Source organism: Anastrepha ludens, chromosome 6 (assembly GCF_028408465.1).
Source record: "Anastrepha ludens isolate Willacy chromosome 6, idAnaLude1.1, whole genome shotgun sequence".
In the NCBI taxonomy this organism is placed as follows: Eukaryota; Metazoa; Arthropoda; class Insecta; order Diptera; family Tephritidae; genus Anastrepha; species Anastrepha ludens.
In genome coordinates this window covers 50,178,710-50,199,580 of record NC_071502.1, presented here as the reverse complement: position 1 = coordinate 50,199,580, position 20,871 = coordinate 50,178,710, and the positions used below count along the sequence as shown (strand labels likewise).

General features: G+C 32.6%; 1 protein-coding gene across 3 annotated transcripts in view; it reads right to left on the bottom strand.

Moving 5' to 3' along the window:
- The window catches only part of LOC128866404 (putative inorganic phosphate cotransporter), a 53,396-nt gene extending 34,344 nt beyond the window's left edge, over positions 1-19,052 (bottom strand). The window contains exons 1-2 of one of the 3 annotated variants that reach the window (XM_054107105.1): positions 18,848-19,052; positions 14,838-15,137 (exon numbers count right to left, since the gene is read on the bottom strand). In XM_054107105.1, coding sequence (XP_053963080.1) covers positions 14,838-14,934 — 97 coding nt within the window. In that variant the 5' untranslated portion in view covers positions 14,935-15,137; positions 18,848-19,052. Of the gene's footprint in view, positions 1-14,837; positions 15,138-15,331; positions 15,528-18,847 lie in introns of those variants that run through there. The other 2 variants (XM_054107106.1, XM_054107107.1) reach the window with 2 other exon arrangements.
- Positions 19,053-20,871: the final 1,819 nt, after the last annotated feature.

Sequence of the window (20,871 nt, the reverse complement as noted above, 5' to 3'; positions counted from 1 at the left end):
TTTACATAATAATGATAAAGTAGATTGCATATTTAACAGAGCGATAAATATTAACAGACAAGCAGTAAAAGTGGTCTAGTCGAATAGAAATGCATATGTATATATGTATGTTTAAAATGTTTGAAATTACTGCATGACAACATTTAAACACATACATACATACATAGCTGCATGTAAGTTCATTAGCATTTGCCCAGCATTCATTCTGCACTGTTGATAATTTTTGATATTTTAGCGTAATTAACAGTTGCAGCTCCACTTCCGTTGGTGAATACCCGACTTGCGTGAGTGGCACTTTTACAATTAATTGCGCACAGTTATATGAATTACTGTGTGTGTGTGTGATGTTTATTTAAAAATGCATGTAATATCTATTTACTTTTCACTTATTTTGTTCAATAATACTAACACTTTTGCAACTCTGAGTTTCTATTTGCAGTTTACAGCTTTGAACGATCGAAATTCGATAATTAAATTAATAAAAAATTCTATAATGAATTTCACGCTAAATTGAACTTAAAACAAGTTTGGGCGCCATAGGCGAATAGGTTTATGCGTGACCACCTTTCGATTAATCCAGACTCGAAGCGCACAGTGGGCAGAAGCATTCAATGATAAGAAAAGTGTTGTTTTTGTATAGTGATTGCCTCAAGACAGGTAATGACAAATCTCCGAATGTATGAAAAGTGTGACATGAGAAAGCTTCTTAATCTACTTCTTCTCAAACGTAGACTGCAGTTATATGTAGCGTAGGACGGGTCGATTTAAAAATCACTCATTGTTCTGTGAAAATCGTATTCTAGGTATCAAAATAAGAAACTTTGCCGAAGGAACCATACCTCTAAAACGAATTCTGATATCCCCCAATTCGGGTCGAACGAAAAATCCCACTTTGACCCATTTAGAGTGCTCCAATCGAGTTCAAATGTATGACCGACCCCCACTAACTTTGGACGGCCAATCCACCCATGCCAGTGGCACACCCCCTGGAACTCCCCTGGGGGGTTCCCCATACAATCATTTCAAAATATCACCATTTTTGGCCTTTACATGAGAAAAGAAACTAAAAAGTTCGACCCAAATTGGGGGACATTTTTGTACAAAACTATAGCTCATTGTCTAGCAAAACCAAATAAACCCAATTCTCAAATTTTGTATAACAATTGTAGAAATTCCACAAGTTTTTCATCCCAATTCTATGGTTTTAAACTGGAATTTCTGGAGGAAAGGTTGCTATGCAGTCTTATAGTTTATTAAATTTGAGTGTAAGAAAGTGCGAGTTTTCAGTTGCTGGGAAATTCCTTTAATTTTATATAATTTTCCCCCCCCAACGGTGTTGCTCATTTTCTCCACATCAAATAAACAAAAAACTTTCGTGCATTCGTTATATAGAGAAAATTATGTTGTCATTTCGCCGCGTGGTGTGCGTGCCTTGAACATTCCATTTCATTCACATTCATCTTTTGCTATATGTACGTATGTATGTATTTACTATCTACGCGTTTTGAATTCCAATAGCATATGTTTGTATACAAATAAGCACTGAAGCTACCAAATTACTTTTTATGTGTATTATCTATTTTAGGTTCATCATTACCGAAGGAGTCCATCAATTAACACCTGCTGTCACCAATGCTAACTCGTTGTTTGTCTGCTATTTAGTGCTTCCAAAAAAAAGAAAAAGTTTTGTTGCTATATCAACTGTCCATTGGCTGTTTGATTAGCTAATAGAGGATACAAAAAGCTTAAATACGTAAGTAAATCTTATCTGAAAATATAGAAATAAATGACATTTTTTTCGGTTTTTTTAGTTCCAACGCGTGCCTGCTCCCTAAACTCGATATAAATTGCTGGGCACAACTGTGGACGGTTAATAATATCTATGTAAATATTTTTTTTTAGAATTTAATTTTTTGATTTACATTAGACTACGAGTGTAAAATTTGATATTTTAAAAATGTTCTTGTTTTTGTTTTGGCCCAAAAATATGCCTACACGAAAATTAACATTTTCTATTTTTAGTATATCTTTTTTCAAAACCTGTGACATCTTGTTTATTAACTATTTTCATCAATCACGAACTAAATATTTGCTTCAGAACTCGTGTTGAAAAGATCGGATACGCTAAAATGGCTAGCCACATGGAAGAACAGTCATGAGACATACCTTCAAAATTGTAATATTTATTACAAATTATCACTAATAGGAGTTCGTCACATTCAAAAGATTTGCCTGTAACAGGGCATATTGAACAAATAGAAGCAGTAGGGCAGTCGACTTTAGTTTTTTTTTTTACTTGCTCTCAAAACTGTCAATTTTTGTACATAGATTTGGACATTCTAGGGACCAAAATACATGCCATTTTTGTTTTTTCCTACTGCTACTGCCTGTTCAGTGCAAGAATGGTGGAATACAAGATCGCGTCTTCCGAATTCGCGTAGACGTCATGCCTCGAGAATATTCAAACAAAAGGAAGATAAATTACTTGCTTACTGAAGGAAAAGAGTAGGCGAAAGAAATATAAACTATCAAACACAAGAAATTATACACACGCACACACACTTTCTTGCGTCGGCGTCATCGGCATTTAAGCTCAAAAACTGCATTTGGATGTATTTTTATGATTGCTGCTTTCAAAATTTAACACCGAAGTGCCGCGTTTTCATTAGATTACATTAGATTCTATTTATTAGAGGATTCGACCTCATGGACTTTTGTGCCCTCTACTCATCACAGTACCTCATCCAGACCTAGTTTGCTTATTAAACTCAGGATAAAAGAGTGTTGAATTGAGCGTATGTTCCCTTTCTCAGGCTGCAATTGACCAAGATGTCTCAACCTTGCCGGCGCTATAGCGCTGTATTCAAGAAGAAGGTGCATTGAGTCCCCTGTGATTGAGCGTTAAAACGACAAGAGTCCGTAGACCAAATCCCGATCATGTGTAGATCACTGTGCAGTCTGCAGTGGCCTGTGAGAATGCCTGTGAGCATTCTCAGTTTATCCTTGGGAAGGGTTATGAGTGTTTTAAACTTCTTTTGATTGTACCCTCCCAGTAAGGATTTCGGCTGGCGTCGCCACATCCCAGCCAACTCCCTTAGTACTAGCCCTTAGCTCCTGTGCTCCTCGTTTTCATCGGATACGCTAAAATGTTGAATTTAAATCTTCAAATTACAATGCACTGAATATTTACAAACAAGTAATTTAATTTCGTTGTGTTTATTTGTTTTGTATTACTTTAATTCATAACGTCAACCGGTAGTCGAAAACGCGAAAAATAAATTCGCGTTTTGCGGAAGAAGCCACCTTTAATTTTTATAAACCGTGTGTTCAATGTACCTTGTCCATTAGCCAAAACTTAAAAGAGTAAAATGACATTTCGATGCGAGAGATCATTCTTTTGTGCTGGAAATAAATATTTTTCACGTCCACATTGAAAACATACGACCTAAAAGCATACCTTTTGTGAGCAAATTTTTTTGTGTGCCTTTTGCCATTTTGTTGTGGGACTTAGCAATTTGCGATTTATAACCAAAAAACAGCCTATTTCTACTCTTGGAGTGATTATCTAGCTTTCATTAGCCTTCCATGAGTGCACTTTCAAATTATAAGCACTATCAGCTGGATTAGTCCCCTTCTCTTTGTTTTTGCTATTTGATCTTTTTTGATAATCTTGCTTTTGAGAGGTAACTCTTGCTAATGCTCTTTATTTTTATTGATGGCTCGTAATGGCTATACTCCATTTTTATATGTTTTGTTATTAAAACATATTGTTATTAGTTAAAATTAGAAAACACATTAAAACTACCAGCAAGTCATTTGTTAGTTGCAGACCCGGCAGTTGCATTTGAATTAATACGCATATGGGAATTTTTAATGCTACTACAAAAAACTTCATTGCATAGCTGAGGGAAGCTTAGGTAGGCGTGTATGTATGTATGTAGACTAATGGTGGCTGATTTAGAACTGAAGTTTTAAAGTGCATTTCATAGCTACAGCACAGAGACTTATTGGCATTGACGAACAGTTTATTTGCTTTTTATTTAATTTCAAATAATTTTTTCATTCTACTACAAAAGCCACATAAAGTTTCAAACTGTATGCAAGGAAAAAAAAAATTCAACAAATTTTCACTCAAATTTCCTACTTTTTAATAAGCATTTGTAGAAGGGCGTGCAAAATGATAGTCCATTGGATTTTAGTATAATAAAGTGCAAGTTCGAAGTTACCAATAATCGCATACATTTTTGAGAACTTTTTTGTTTTTGGCTGACGGTGTTGGCTATTTTCTTCCATATAAAAGAAAACTCACGCTTTTTTCGTTATTTTTTTTTTCTGCAAATATTATGGAAATCGCGCGTGAAAGCGCAAATAAAAATATTACAATTTTTCAAAGAAATTAATTTTTTTATTAGATATAATCTTGCGCGATTTTAATACAATGATCGCCTCGTATGTTATATAATCTCTGGAAGCTTTACTTAACACTATTACGCAGCTACAATAAGTGAATTTTAAACGAATACGGGATCAGCGTGCAAACGAAAGCTGAGCTATTAAAAGCCGCCAAGGCTAGTGCTCTATTTTTCATTGTAAAATAATAATTTTATTTTTCCTTTAATAAATACAATAAATAAAATAAAATGGCGTATAAACTTTGATTCCTATATTGGTTAATGGAGGTCGCTTTCAATACTTTTCAACCAGCCTGTATTTTGTAAGCTCTTAGAATATTGTTTTCGCGCCACTTTTTGTTAACCTTTCGAAAATTAATCCAAAGTTGGCTATAAAAACTTTTTTTTTGTTCAAAAAGTCCAGATGGCATATTGGCTTGGCTTTAAGCTGAGCTCTTCTTTATTAAAAAAATCGAGCATGGAAGAAAAGGCGTACACCCTTTCTGGGTGTTTGGCCGAGCTCCTCCTCCTATTTGTGGTGTGTGTCTTGATGTTATTCCACAAATGGAGGGATCTACAGTTTCAAGCCAACTCCGAACGGTAGATATTTCTATGAGGAGCTTTTTCATGGCAAAAATACACTCAGAGGCTTGCCATTGCCTGCCGAGCGGCGACCGCTATTAGAGAAATGTTTTTTCTTAATTTTGGTGTTTCACCGATATTCGAACCTACGTTCCCTCTGTGAATTCCGAATGGTGGTCACGCACCAACCCATTCCGCTACGGCGGTCATCCTAAAAACGCATTAACACACGGAAATTTCATCGGAGCTGGCAAAAATTTCAAGTAGCAAATAAGTCTTTTTGTTTGCATTAGTTCAGTTTTATTATCACAAATTTTGCAAAATCACCGAACTACTCAGATGTTATCTAATCACGACTTGGCACAAAGGAAGTTGCACTTCAAGCTATCATAAGGTAAACAAGTTTAGAGTTACCAACAATAATAATGAGAACTGTGAAAAAGCGGTGCTAAGTATATACAAACATCTCTAAACTACAAAGAACAGATTAAACTTTTGAATTGAAGGTGGCGCAAAATGAATCATCAATTTTGTTTTTGAATAACTTTTTTACTAAATAAAACAGAATTGATTTTGAGTGATGGAAATCCTTATTTTCACCTTTACAGGCTCCATTTCTTGCCTATTCGTATACTACAGCTGTCTGGTTCAAAATTGATGTACAATGTCTTTTGCCAAATTATATTTCTTTCGATAGGGTGCTACATTTTGCGCATTATGCAAAGACGCCAATATTTAGTCATGAAATTTATAATCGAAATTTAAAAAAAAATATTTTTATTTCACATTCTTTATTCTTTTCTTTCATCTTTTCTTTGTGTGCATGTCCTTGTATGTTACCCCAAAACGTAAGTAACTGTGCAACACAACAATTTAGCTAGCGCACAATACTTAAGCTATAAACTGACTTCTTCCTGTCACTGTTTGCTCATAAATATTAATTACAATCGTCAAATATTAAATATCATTACCAGTCGTGCATTAAATTGTATCGTAAAAACCTGTCTCAGCCTAGTTTGTGACGTAATATTTCAGATCAATTGATTTACTTAGTTTGCTTTCTTTTGAGTTAAGAAAACGGGAGCAGCTTTTATCTGCTTATTATTTCAAATAATTTAAACCGGTTGCTTATCCACTTTTGCGCGCATAGTTAGAAAAAAAAATCCCAGACATTGACGACTGTACGCCATATTTCATAAAGAATTTGCATGCATAGATTTGCTGGCCATGGGCAAAATTATGGGAATCACCTGCGGTAAGGTAAAGGCCAAAAACAGAAGTAAAGCGAAAAAAGCAAAAGCAATGCCAGCGAGTGCCATTGTCGTCATTAATGCTATCAGCATCAGTTGTTAGCTATATTAAATGCTTCCCATATTTGGAAATTTAAATATGTATGTACATGCCATATATCATAAAAAGAATTTTGCATTTATTTGCATTAGCAAGAAATTCTGAAGAAAGATATTATCTAGCCTTTCTGCTGTTTATATGTATTGACAGTTAATATATATCTATTAAAAATGTGAAATATCAATATCAATTAAACGTAGTTTGTATGCATGTTAAATTGGTCCATGAAGGCGCCTTGTGCAATTATGCAAAAAAGCTTTGATATGACCAAGTTTTCCAGGCCAAGTACAAAACCATTTTTCCAGGTCATGTTATACTTGTACAAGTTTGTCATTCAATTTTTATTGCTTACTTTTTTGCTAATCGAATATTTTTACAATTTCAATGCAAATACTTACTTAGACATTATTTACTTAAGCATACATAGATATATGTATGCACAGGTCGGTATAATAATTTACACATTTATTGCGTCATTTATGCATATGCTTAATGACTATTAACTCACTTTCGTATAATAGGAAATTGAGTGAGGTGAAATGAATTAAAAAGAAAACGCAAACAAAAAAATAATTGTGCGCTTAGTTTGACAGGGAAATTTTAATGATCCACATATGCAAATATTTAAAGCTCAAACATCAGAAATTTGATGTAATGACAAACAATTACGATTGTGCGCAATTAGAAAACCATATATGTTAAAGTAGCGGGTGCTTTTTTAGTTGCATGAGAACTATCGGAATCGATAACTATGGTTTAGCAGCTGAGAATGGCAAACTGCATTGGCGTTTCTGTTCAGTAAGGTTTGGGAAGTCATCACCAATCATTTAACGGCAAAATAGGGCTTTGAAATTGTGAAAATTTACTTTACTAAATAAATATGTTCGCGAAGTTCTTAGACCACTGGCTGCATCAACGTCTTTATTTCTTTCGAAATAAGGAAGGAGCTGCCGTTATGGTGAATGTCGGGTGCTATCGAGCCATGCTGACTGAATTTTTGTTTAAAAACAAACAGCAACAAGATGAGCAAATTCCAATTTATAGCGCGCTTTGCATTCGATTTATTTGAATATTCAAGCCACTATTGACGGCATACGGCTAGATGCATTGGAAAAAGTATTCAAAAATTGGATTGATCGAATGGACCATATAGCCCGTAGCCGCGAGTGACATATGCCGATTGTCACATTAAAAAAATAAATGCCTTGAAATTATCTACCAGATTATAATAAAAAAACAATTTTATTATAATTTTGAATTCTCAACTCTAAAAAAAACAAAAAGAAAATCAACCGCTACAATATTTACACTACCTGCACATCGTAAATGAAAAATGTTTTGAGAATAACGTATATCAAAGTGTATAACAGTTTTAATTAATAAGAAGAAGACGAAGAATGTTGTCCTGCCAACAACAAGACGGGGACAGTTCGCATGATGTACGATTCATTTTTGTTTCGGCATTGGGCTAATAAAAGCAGCAGTTTTTTAAGCGTAGAGATCTAAAAATGTTCAGCTATAGAAAAATTTATCATCAGCTGAATAAAAAGTTGGAGATATGTTATCGTAAATTTTTTATTGATTGAGAATAGTCGCTTTCTTGGTGGTAAAAAGCGGATTTGATATATCAGAAGCGCTGACATAAAAATCAAAAATTAATTTTCAAAAATAAGCAGAATATAAATTTAATTATGAACTCTTAAAATAATTCACAGTACAGCAAAACTGCGTTATACTGCTGATATGGGGGAAATACCGCGTTATATGAGGGATTATAAAATCGTTATAAAAGTACCGCATTTTAGAGGGGATTACTGTGGTTCATTAAAGCCGTAGTGACCTCTACTTCAGCTAATGAAAGGTTATACTACATTGCAGATTGGCGTAGATTAGATGAAGCTAACCTAACCTAAGTACAAAATATAAAAATGGTATGAAATATAAAATTTCTGTTCTCCATGTTACATACGTGGAAATTTTAACAAGGAGTGGCAGTTTTTTATATCTCCAACACCGCTTTATCTTAATCTGTTCCCATTTCGCTTGGTATTATTTTCTCAAAAATAAAAAGAAAAAATACAAAATCACACATTCTTTGAGCCATTCTAATCTATGTACGAAATTGAAGATAATTCTTCAATTTTTTTTCAAAATTTTCAAATTTTTAATCAGCACTTTTAGAAGACTTTGAAGTATACTATTTTTTAGCTCATACAATTTTAGTATACTCTTAATAAACTGAAAATATGAAATGCTTCAAAAATCGTGATAGTTTTTATATGGAAAAAATGCACATTACTAAGAACAATGTTTTTTAAATTAACGCAATTTTTGGGGCACTTCAGACCTTCACTTTATTCACTCAAACTGAATGGGATATAAAATTGCATATTCAAATCTTTTCTAAAGATTCTCGCTAAAATGTTTGAAGTTTTGATGAAAATTTTAAGACCTTTTCAGAATTTTATACAAGGTTGAGGACCTGGATTTATATTACTTAGATATAATATAAGAATAAATAGAGTAGAATAAACTATATTTTTATTGAAAGCTAGTTCAAATTAAATTCATAAATGAAGAGTTACAATTTATAATCACAAGAGGTGGGAATTTTTTGTTGGACAGCTGTATACGAACAAACCGCAGTGCTGAAAGTTATTCCCAACAAGAAAAAATTGCAAACTCATGCAGGTTAATATGTATTTATATAAATATATAGCTGCGCTATATTTCATTTTGAGTCAGTCAGCCTCCATGCGGTATTGCTTGTCTGCCATTAGATGCGTCACCAGGTGCTGATCTTCAGATATATGGACTATTTGGGGTATATAATACCACTCGCGAAGAAAAACAAGCAAAATACTTGCTTGGAAGAACCTATAGAATTTCTAGGGCAGACAGGCTAGCAACCTGATTGATTGATATTTAGTTTGATTATCGAATCATCTAACGTCCTATGCTCCAAATAAGAGTTAATGGAACCTACATATATAGGTATATCACAAAATTTTAAAAGTTGTAATACCCATCACTCATATTGGTTCATATTGATAATATTCGTATATATAAAATAAATCGATCAGACCCCAAGTGATTATAATCTGTTCCATTCTGCAGCGAATGATTTTGCTGGTGAAAAATTCGCCTCAAGAGATTTTTTGTGAAAACCGACAGTCCCGGTTTTTACCAATAAAGAAAAGGTTTCCCATGAAAGAGGAAATACCTTCAACTGCAAAAAAGTGCTTGTTAAACCTAAGTCCTCTCATTTTATCTAATCTGAATAAAGCTTTCAATCGCATACAAAAATAATAGATTTAGGTACATTAACAGTATATAAGTGTTATGTTTTTCCTATTTTTGAAAGGTATTTGCTTGTGCAGTTATATATTATATAATATTATAATATTCCTCAATTAAATATGAATTAACTATGCTTCATAAACATTTGTTATAAATCAAATACCTTTGGTCATTTAAGTAGTCTTCTAAACGGTATCTGTTTGATTAAAAAAAGGCTATCCAATCAACTTACTGTATTCGCTATTCGAGAATTTTGATAGTTTTTTAAAGCTGAAACTCCACTTGAATACTGTGTTTAATTTCGTTCTTCTAAACATGGAAATTTTTCACTTACTTATAGCCTTTTTTATTATTTATTTGTTGTTCGTCATTCCTTTGTTTTGAACTCACTTTTGCTCAATGAAGGGAGGTGAGCGCTAAATGAAGCAGCAATAAACAAAAATATGGAAAACAAGCAAAACAATTTTGAAAGAGTTCTAATTGCTTATTACATTATATACCCAGAAGTGCTCGTACGTAATTTCTTTAGCATTTAGTCACATTTTTGCACGAATTCCGGATTTAAACAATACTAAAAATATAAAGTGTAATTACTGGAAAGTGTTAAGTATTGATTTAAAAAAGAAACAACAATAATTGAGCAAAAACTGCAGTGTTTACAGATTTAATTACTTTTTCGAACAAACAAATCTATTATATTTGTATGCCGGTATTCCAGCATTTCTATTTCATTTTTTAACCTGTCACTGTCTGATGCACCAATATACCTATTCTTTTATATGCAGCGTTCGTAAGTGTGATATAATTGGCGGTTACTCATTTTTTTGGGTATTTGGCCGAGCTCCTGCTTCTATTTGTTGAGTAAGTCTTAATGTTTTCAACAAATGGAGTGGCCTACAGTTTTACGTCTTCTCCGGACGGCAGATGGCAGCTTTTTTGTGCCTGCTGAGTGGCGAGCGCTATTAGAAAAAATGTTTTCTATGATTTAATGTTTGTGTCCGGGGGTACCGGACCTGTGCAATTCCAAATAGTACTCACGCACCAGCCCATTCATCTACGGCGGTCAGCCATATATATCGTAATAACTAATCAGCCGCCGTGGCCGAATGAGATGGTGCGGGACTACCATTCGGAATTCAGAGAGAGAACGTCGGTTCGAATCTCGGTGAAAGATCAAGACTAAGAAAAAGATTTTTCTAATCGCGGTCGCCCCTCGGCAGGCAATGGTAAACCTCCGAGTGTATTTCTGCCATAAAAAAGCTCCTCATAAAAATATCTGCCGTTCGGAGTCGGCTTGAAACTGTAGGTGCCTCCATTTGAGGAACAACATCAAGACGCACACCGCACGAAGTGATTATTTTTTCAAAAATGCATAAATCTCTCGCTGTTTGCTAAACTCTGCAAAGCTTTAATAAGCATATGAAAGCAGAAATATGAAAAATATATACCCTCTGATTTCTATATCTGGAAAATAATGACGAGCATATTTTATACCAAATTAATCAGCTAACTATGTTTTGTTCTCATAAAAGCCAGTGTTTCACCAAAAATAGCACAAGCACCTTATAGTAGGGAAATGGTTAAATGTGAAAATAGTACGATATTTGGTGAGCGAAGCTCATCTTCCGGATTTTTTAGCTGATTCTTCCTGGCCACGTTATTTTGATTTGAAGTAAATCAATCCCTACGCTGTCAAGCAGGTTCTCAACTTAATTTAGAAATATGAAAATATAATGTGGAAAAATAATGAAATGGCTTTGGAGAATAAGTTTATATGGTTTATTTTTAAGCGATGATATATACAATTACCGGTTTGTTGAACTTTTGCAGCCGCAGGCTAACAATATTTAATATAGGCATAAACTCATTTGACAGTGATTCGGTGTGGAGCGTACACGTAAAAATGTTTTGAGTCACTATTCAACCATAAATACGACTTAGGTATTTCAATATCGAGTCCACCAACAATAATCCTGGTAGTAATTTTAAAAATTCAGAGCTCTGTTTTATTTTTTGTTTGTTTTTGTTGGTTACAATGATTACTATATGCAGAAAAAGCATTGTGTTTATTCCTTGCAAGGTAATTCTGAAGTAGTGAAAAAAATGCTGGTGTATAACTAGTACGAATTGGGCCAATTGGAAACCACTTCGATACAGATGCGGTTAGAACCGATAACTGTCTCCAGGGAATGAGATGAAAAGGAAACAGAACAAATCTCCCTTCTTTTACATTAACGGAATATTTTTTTAAACCGATGGAAAAGGGATTTGTTGTATTTCTTCACAGGTAGTTTGCAATAAAATTATTAATGGTAAATCATTAAGAAAAATTAATATATAGTTGAAAAGAGTACCTCAGCAGCTGTATATCAGAGCTTCGAATGATCGTCGGATGGCATTTTTATCGATTTTACTTATACATGCAAAACTTGGTTTTTTTTAATTCTTCACGGATTTTAGCACGCCCGCTGTTTTTGTATACCAACGAACTTAAATTACCAAAGGAATCCTCTATTGGACGATACTTTGGCAAGTTTGTGGGATTCCTCTCTTTTGATGCAGAATGAACTGTTCGCCTATTTAAAACTCTTGCATTTTAACGGCGTAATGCGTTGGCACTTTGACAGGCCAAAAGGTGTAATAGCAGGGCACAATTGATTATCCTGAAGCATTCACTCTACAAGTCATGATTCTAACTTCTAAATACCTGTTCGATCCGAGTTGATTTCCCTGCAAGGTTCTTCAAAGGCAACTCATATCAATGACAATGAAAATATTTACTCTATTTTATAATAATATGCAAATAATGCATATACTTGTATACAATTGTGCACTTTATTAATTTATTTATTTATTTTAATGAGCTCGAACCGGTGAATTCAGCAACAGGTTTTTACGATTTAACCGTTGAGTTATTTATACATTACTTGCTTAGTGATTTAACCCTTGCTTTCAAGGCCATGTTAAGAGACAGTACCGAGTAAAAGTATAAGTTTATAAAACGCACCGAGACAAAGAAAGCAAAACCAGGGGAATAGAAAAACAAAATTACTTTCTCATTGATTATTCGTGGTTTGCTATTGTCAGCTGAGAAATACCTTTCAGCTTACATTGGGGAGTTTGAAGATGAATAGTTAAGGGTGCGAATTCGAGATAGAAAATACATTTTAGGTCTTCGTTTTTGTGCTAGCCAAATATCTGATCTGAACTGACTTACAGAAATTTTCATATAAGCTTTAAAAGCAGAAAATTCTTTAGGTTGATGCTCTCAACTAGATTTCTTACTACAATTAAAATAAATTTAAGGCTAAAAAGTTTAATTTTTTTTTTAATTTTCTACTATAGTAGTAAAAAAATTAAAAAAAAAAAATTAAATTGAAATAAATTTAAAATTAAAACAATTAAAATAAATTAAGAAATTTAAATTAAAATAAAACTAAAGAAATTTAAATTTTTAAGCCTTCAATTTATTTTAATTTTAGTTATTTTATTACTACAGTTGAAGATATGAAAATTTAAATTTCGTTTAGTTTTATTTTAATTTAAATTTCTTAATTTATTTTAATTTTGATTTCTTTACTACTACAGTTGAAGATATTACATGTAGGAGTGATAGACGGACGTAAGACGACGAGAAGCGGACACACCTTTTAACAATTTAACGTAACGAAATGCAACACAGCGAACTGACGAACACGGAAGTACAAGAATGAACAGAGGATCGAAACGAAGTGTGACATAGCCTAAGGGTCGTTCGGCAAATTGGCACCAACCATAGCAGACGTTTGAACTTACACCTAATTATATATGTATTTGCGTAAAATGATTTTCCGAGTGAAATGTGTTACTTATAAAATAAAAGAGAAGAAGCTTTAGATACTATACATATAAATTAATTTAATTTTTTTAGCCTTCATATTGCAATCTGACCTTAGATCACTGTGCGACACGGCCTAACCGTCTCCAATCGAGACCATAATTTACATATGTTACTACCGATTGAGTTGATGAGACTAAGAAATCTTTCATTTGCTTTTTAAAGAACCACAATAAATGTATAGATAGACAAATATTATTTTAAGAATTCAATAAGAAGAACTGAGTTGAGGTCAGTGTTTAAAGATTATTACGCGTTTTCATCTTAGATTGCATTGGTAAAAACAAAAAAAAACAAATTTGAAAAAGGTAATGAATGAGCTTAAATTTTAGTTCCTTTGAAATGTCTCCCTGATTCGCACACGAAATTTTGCTTCAATCTACTCTTTAATCACGGTTGAGAGAACGTACATAGAAGGTTGTTCATATCGTCCACACCCGGTTCTCAGTGAATTTGCCAGAGACAGCTGTTGTGTTCACGTAATTGTAGATTTTTGTAAAGATTTATTGGTTCATGAACAATTTTTGTCCTTATATTTTCTTCATTCTTTATATCAACTTAAAGCTTTTAATTTTTTTCGCTAAACCTGGTTGTTTTTATACTCTCTCCAGATCTCTCTCACATATCTCATCTACAAATGCATCATTGCAAAGTTACACTCATTTTTCTAATTAAATCTGTAGTCGACTCTTCCATTGTCATTGCCTTTCAATGAAATTTTAATCTACCGGTCTCCAACAAATGAACTTAAAATATATTGTAATATATTAAAATTTACCGAAGAATAATACAAAATAAAAAAATGAAACTCTTTCTATTATAACTATGTATTACAAAAGTGTTTTACTTGTGATCTACAAGGTGGCGCAAAATTAATCACCCTATAGGAAGATTTAAATTTTTTGCAAATGGCGTCGTACGTCAAGTGTATTTGACACTTGTGATCTAGACGGCTTAATAAAAAAGTTATAGACAACAAAATTGGATAATTAATTTTAGGCCACCTTGTATGTAGCAGATGCATACTTCAAAGTCGCCAACGAACGAATGACAACGGGAAACAAAGCAGAAGTAACAAAATCTCACACAAATGTAACGTAAATATTTTCATCAAATTGTAAAATAAGTTAAATTTATAAGCCCATAATGAATATTTTGTAGTAAAACAAATAAAAATATATATCGTGAATACATCTGGACCGACCCGCACAACTAACCATCAAACTCAAACCAATCTACGCTTCTATCATTCTTGTAAGTTTTCAGCAGTCTAAGTCACTTATTCTTATTTACATCCACATGTATGTATATATAAAATTAACGATTTTTTTACTTACAGCCTCCCTTTGAAACCACTTCGTTGTCATCTTTGGGCGCAGCCGGAGTATCCACGTTCATGCTACCGCTCGTTGGCCAAATTTTTTTCACAGTCATTTTTGATAATTTGGTTTTGCTTTGAGTACAATTGCTACAGTTGCTTGAAATTGGCACGGAAATAGTCGTTTAATTATTTTAATATTTTGGTTTCTTGTTTAACACTGCCGCGTTTGTAAATATTTTTCGTATAGGAAAATACGAAATATTTAAAAGCAGTAAAATATGAATCGTTGTTTACTATGCGCCTAACACCATTTGCACTAAAGAAAATATAGAAAAACAAAAATATTTTTTAGTAATGATTGAAACTGTTTTTTTGTTACTATTTTACACACAATGCAAGCATATGCCAATTAAAATGTTTGCATTTTTGCTTTTTTCATCCACCAGTTAAGTATATAAGAGTTTTTTATATGGAGTTTAATTAGTCCCGTTTGATGATTTTCTTTTTTACTTTTGTCTTTTTGTTACTAAATCGAAGCACTCAATTGTTTCGCTTCGTTTGTGTGTGAGCGCGTTCACCAGCTCAGCTTATCGTTGCATTCAGCTACTTAATGAACGGTTTTTAAAGCGCGAGCGCCAGCCAACAGCAAGGCCAACTTTCTAATGCGGACGCGTTTTGGCAACAACGACGCCGATGCCGCCGCCACTGGTGGCGACAAGTTGTTGCACTCTGTTGTTCAGATTATTACATTGTTGTCGGTTGTTTGGTGCTCTCCAAATACCGTCGCCGTTTACCTATGTAGCTGCCTACCTGTCTACCTGTCTGACTTGATTGTGTTTATTTTGCTTTTGCTTCTAATTGTGTTCTTTTTGTTTATTTTCTTGTTTCTGAGCATTTCGTAAGCTCTATTCAAGCATTCATATGTGCTTTTGTTTAACGTTTGCATGCAGTTCGGAAATGTCTACAGCCAGTGAGTGCACTTGTTCTTCCCTATGACCATTTTGGTCGGTCGATTGGAGCAAAAGTGCGTGGAAATTGAACCGAATTTTATATTTTATGTTAAAAATTTGTTAAAATATTTCACAAAATTATTAAATTAAATACGAAAACTCTTGATGAGTTCCAAAAGAGATGATAAGACTAAGTATTATTAATTTTTTATCAAAAAAACAGCGTTAACTTTTTTGTTTTGCAATGTATTTTATATATTTTTTTTACTTCGGTTTATATGTAAAAAATGTATAGTTTATATTTTTTTATTATTTTTAGCACATATTAAAATGTGAGAGTTTGGACTTGAATTATATTTCTCTGGTCGGTTTACATCGCGCAAGCCAACAGCAGATCTGCAATGGAGCCTGTTTGGCCTTGAATGAATGAGCACACAATTAGGTCACTTATCAATCTAGACCAGCATTCCATGAGTACGGGGGTTGGTAACATCACCGGCCACTGCCTAATGAGAATACATGGAAGTGGTATTTCCCTCAAATGACTTCTGTCACGCCTGCAGAAAGGAGGAGGAGGTGGAAAGCATTGAACACTTCCTCTGCCACTGTCTCGTTCTTGTCAAAACTCCTACATCTTTGGATGCTTAGTTGATATGGAATCGACATTCATTCACACTATTTTACCTTGTGTCACACTAGCCTTGTGTGGTGTGGAAACCACCGCAACCTAACCTATGCTACAAGTGTCCATGGAATTAAAAGAACACATCTAACTGAACATTCGTGCCTTCCGAAAGGTCGTCAACCCATTCGGCTACGGCGCTTGAACATTTTATAATATTTCAGCCAATATTTAGTTTTTATTTTATGTATTTTTTATATCGGTTTTATATTTCATTAGTACATTGTTGTCTATGTGTTTTTTGAAATAATTTTTTAAATAAACTAGTTTCAAAAATAATTAAAAAATATTGTATTTATAAATAATGTTTAATTTCATGGAAAGGCATTTTAAAAATAAAGTAAAATATTTCAAAAAAAATGAAAATAATTAACATAGGTACTTCTAAATTTCATGAAAAAATAGTTTTTGTGTACATTTTTAATTTCGTTGAAAAAAAAATACAAAAAAAAAAAAATATTGAAAACTAAGAATTTTGAAGAACTTTTTTTTTAAATTTCTTATTTTTTTTTTTTAATATTATTTATAAATACATAGTAAAAGAAAGATACAAAAAACATTGCAAAAGATTACTATTTATAAATCTAAAAAGAATCCTGAAAAAATATTTTTGGGAAAATTGATTGATTTATTGAAGAAAACAACTTTTTTTTAAATATTTAGAGTGGCTAGAAAATAATTAAAAATAAAATTGTATTATTTACAAAAGCGTGTTGATTATATTATGATGATTAGATAATTTGTGTTTTCTTTTGTTAAAACAATTTAATTTTTTTTTTGGAAACAGAGTTGTCTCTAAATTACAATTGTATTAAAAAATATTTTTTTATTTTTTGTTTATTACAAAGTGTATTTTTTTTTATTAAAAAAAATATTTGAAGGACATTGCCGCTTCTTCAAAAAGTTTTTGTGAATGAAAAACAAAAATTAAAAAAAAAAATTTTATTCGTTTCTTTTTACAAAGTTGTTGTTTAGTAAAATGCCACATTTGAAGGGCATTGCCATTGCTTTTTGAAGAAGTTTTTGTAAACAAAAAATAATAATTTTATTAAAAACAGAATTGATTTATAAATCTAAACTTATTAATTAAATGAATTAAATTTATTAAAGAATCGTTTTTCTTATTTGACTAACAGTTTTTTAAATATGCGAAATTTTTTTCAAGTTTGAAACCTTCGTTTAAAAATGTAAAACTTTTAAAGATCACAATTTTTCGAAGCAGCCATTTACTACTAAACAACAAGAATTCGTCGACGGAGTATTCCAGGGGGAAAAAGATTCATTTGTACACTAGTTAATTACTTATTATTTATTCATAAACATATATACACTTGTATACACATATAATATATATTAATTTATATACATATTTTTTATACTTTTTTTTATTTATTTATATTTTCGTATTACTCAAGTTTCAAAGAATTCTTTTTTAAATACGATTTCTTCTCTTAATGCTAATCGCCGTTACTTTTTAAGAATTTGTTAGACTTTCTTGTTAAAAAAAATAATTATTGTTTAACGCTATCGATGAGGTTGGTTTTTAGTATTTTCTTTCCCATTTAAAAACGTCGTGAGGTTTAGCTTGATTTTTTTCTTTTGCTTACAATATATTTTAGCGAAAAATGCGAGCACGTCTTCCATTGTTTTTTTTTATTGTTTCTATTGTTTTTTTAAGTCTTATTCTTAGATATTTTTCTTGACACGATTTTAATTATTTGTTAGTTTATATTTATATTTCAGAGCAAAACAAAATTTTTAAGTTTTTAGATTTTTTCTTTTGGTTCGATTTCTTTTTTGCCGCTTACTCCGGTAAAGTTTCTCGATTTTTTCTTTCTAAAAGTTCGGTTTTTATGGGTTGATTACGGCAGTATAATTTTTAGATTTTTTTCATAGCACAATTTTTTTGTATTTGGTTTTTTTTCTTTATTTATATATTTCTTTTTTTATATATATTTTTCTTTTTTTATATTTATTTTATTTTTTTGAAGACTTCAGTTTGTTAATGTTTTGCATTATTTTTTCACGATTCCTTCACTTATCTAAATTAATATTGATGAATGATATATTTGACGAAAATTACTCCATTAGAATTAATATTCGCCAATAATAATCAAAATATTTTTATTACAGTTTTTAATTAATCTGTTAAAAAAAATTCTTAGAACGACTTAAGGGGGATTTTTTAAAACAATTTTTGCTGTAAAGTATTATAATTTCAATTTGTTATAAATTTTTTTTACTGTAGTGTTGCTTTTTTTAGTATAAAATAATAGGGGCTTTTTTGAAAAATTTAAAATGTGATTGGTCATGATAATATGCATTAATAACTTTATTTCATTCTTGCTTTAACTTGCACTTGTGGTGAAAAAAAAAAATTAAGTAACAACTCACATTTGACTTTAACATTTGATATGTAATATTGGATCAGGCATTTATTCATAACTAATAATAATATTTTTTTTACTTGGCTTGTAACCAACAGCACTCACTTTATTAACGATGCTTGGCATTAAACAAATTTTACGTTATTACGTTCCGTTAAATCCGTTTCTCGATAAGCCATATATAGACTTATTCCATGCGACAATTTCAAGCCAACTAAGCAAAACGTTAGCATAACTATTTCATTTATACTTATATTTGATTTACTTCGTTCCGCAGTCATATCGGGCGGTACTCGAAAATGACTGACATCCACACACATACAGACTCATATACTAAGGTATATATTTAAGAGCGGCAGCAACAGATAGCCGCAGCAACATCAGCATGTCAATGCAAGCATACAGCCATATGGAATGTAAATAAAACCCGCACGCACACACACACACATATACGTACACTTGCTTACACTCTGGCCACCCAATCCGGCTGCCGCAATTGCTGTCGAAGCCGTACACTGTATGTATGTGTATGCATATCTGTTTTTGATTTTTTTTTGTGCTGATTTTCTCATGCATTGCTTGCTTCCAATATTTTTTCGATTTTTGTTGCTTTTTATAGCTATAAATTTCGCACGTGTTGTTTTTATTCAATGAATATTGGGTAATCTAAAAAATTTGAAAACAAGTTTCTAGAAAAAGAGTAGCGGAATGGTTTTTTGGAATTTTTTTAACTGCGATCTTTAACTAATCATTGGATAAGTCGAAGAAATTATGCAAAAAAATTTAAGGAAACTGACACAGGCAATCACTAACAAAAAGTTTTGAAAATTTTCAAAAAGGACGAATGCAAAATTAAAGTGAATGAGCGTGGTACCACTTGAATTGACAATAATGCATACAGGGTTGCCCATATTCGACGGACCCATCTGGCAACCCTGTATCTTTTGACAGAGACGTCAGATCGCTTAATGAGATACCGCGTTGGAAGCATCAGTCCAAGCAGATTTTTACCATAGAACAGTACACGCCACGCGAGCGCTCCCAAATTGTTGAAATTTACATCCAACAAAAGAAGTCAAAAGAAGAAGAAGAAGAACAGAATCATCATGTCCGATGAGGCTCATTTCTTACTGAATGGGACGGTAAACAAGCAAAATTGCCGTATTTACGCCACTGGAAATCCTCACGAAATTCAAGAGGTACCTCTTAACGACGAAAAAGTCACTGTTTGGTGCGGCGCTAGTGCGAAAACGATTATTGGGCCGTTTTTCTTCGAAAATGAAGATGGTCAAGCTGTTACCATCAATCAGGAGCGTCATCGCGATATGATAACCACTTTTGTGATGCCAATTATTCGTCGAGAGCGTATGAGGTAGTTCTGGTTTCAACAAGACGGCGCTCCACCATATACAGCTCGCATCACAATCGATTTTTTGAAGAAATTGTTTCCTCGTCGTTTGATGTCGAAAAATGGCGATTTTTACTGGCCACCGCGTTCGCCCGATTTACCGCCATCTGCCCTCTTCTTGTGGGGATATTTAAAATCAAAGGTTTATATTAATAAGCCAAAGACCATAGAAGAGCTCAAGAACAACATCGCTATTCCAACCGAAATGTTAGCTAAAACTATGGAAAAGCTGCAAAACGGGCACAATACGCCGTACAGGCTCAATGCGGCCATTTGAGAGCTATTATATTCAAAAAGTGATGCCAACAAATCTACTTGAACCAATTAAAGTGATTACTATCGTCAATATCAAACAAATCGTGTTTTTTTTTTATTTAAAAAAGGTCCGTCGGATCTGGGCAACCCAGCATTTTGAACCGAATTTCCAGCTGCAAAACTCCACTGAAACAGGGAGAAAGAGAGCCATTCTTAAATCGGCTGTAAAAGACTAACTAAAATAGGTCACATACGACTATAATATTCGAGAATTATTGGGGATTAAGTGGGTTGAAGATTCTCCATTCGTAAAAAAGCAGAAACTGAGTTAAAGCCCGGTGAGATTGATAAGACCATTCAGCCACATT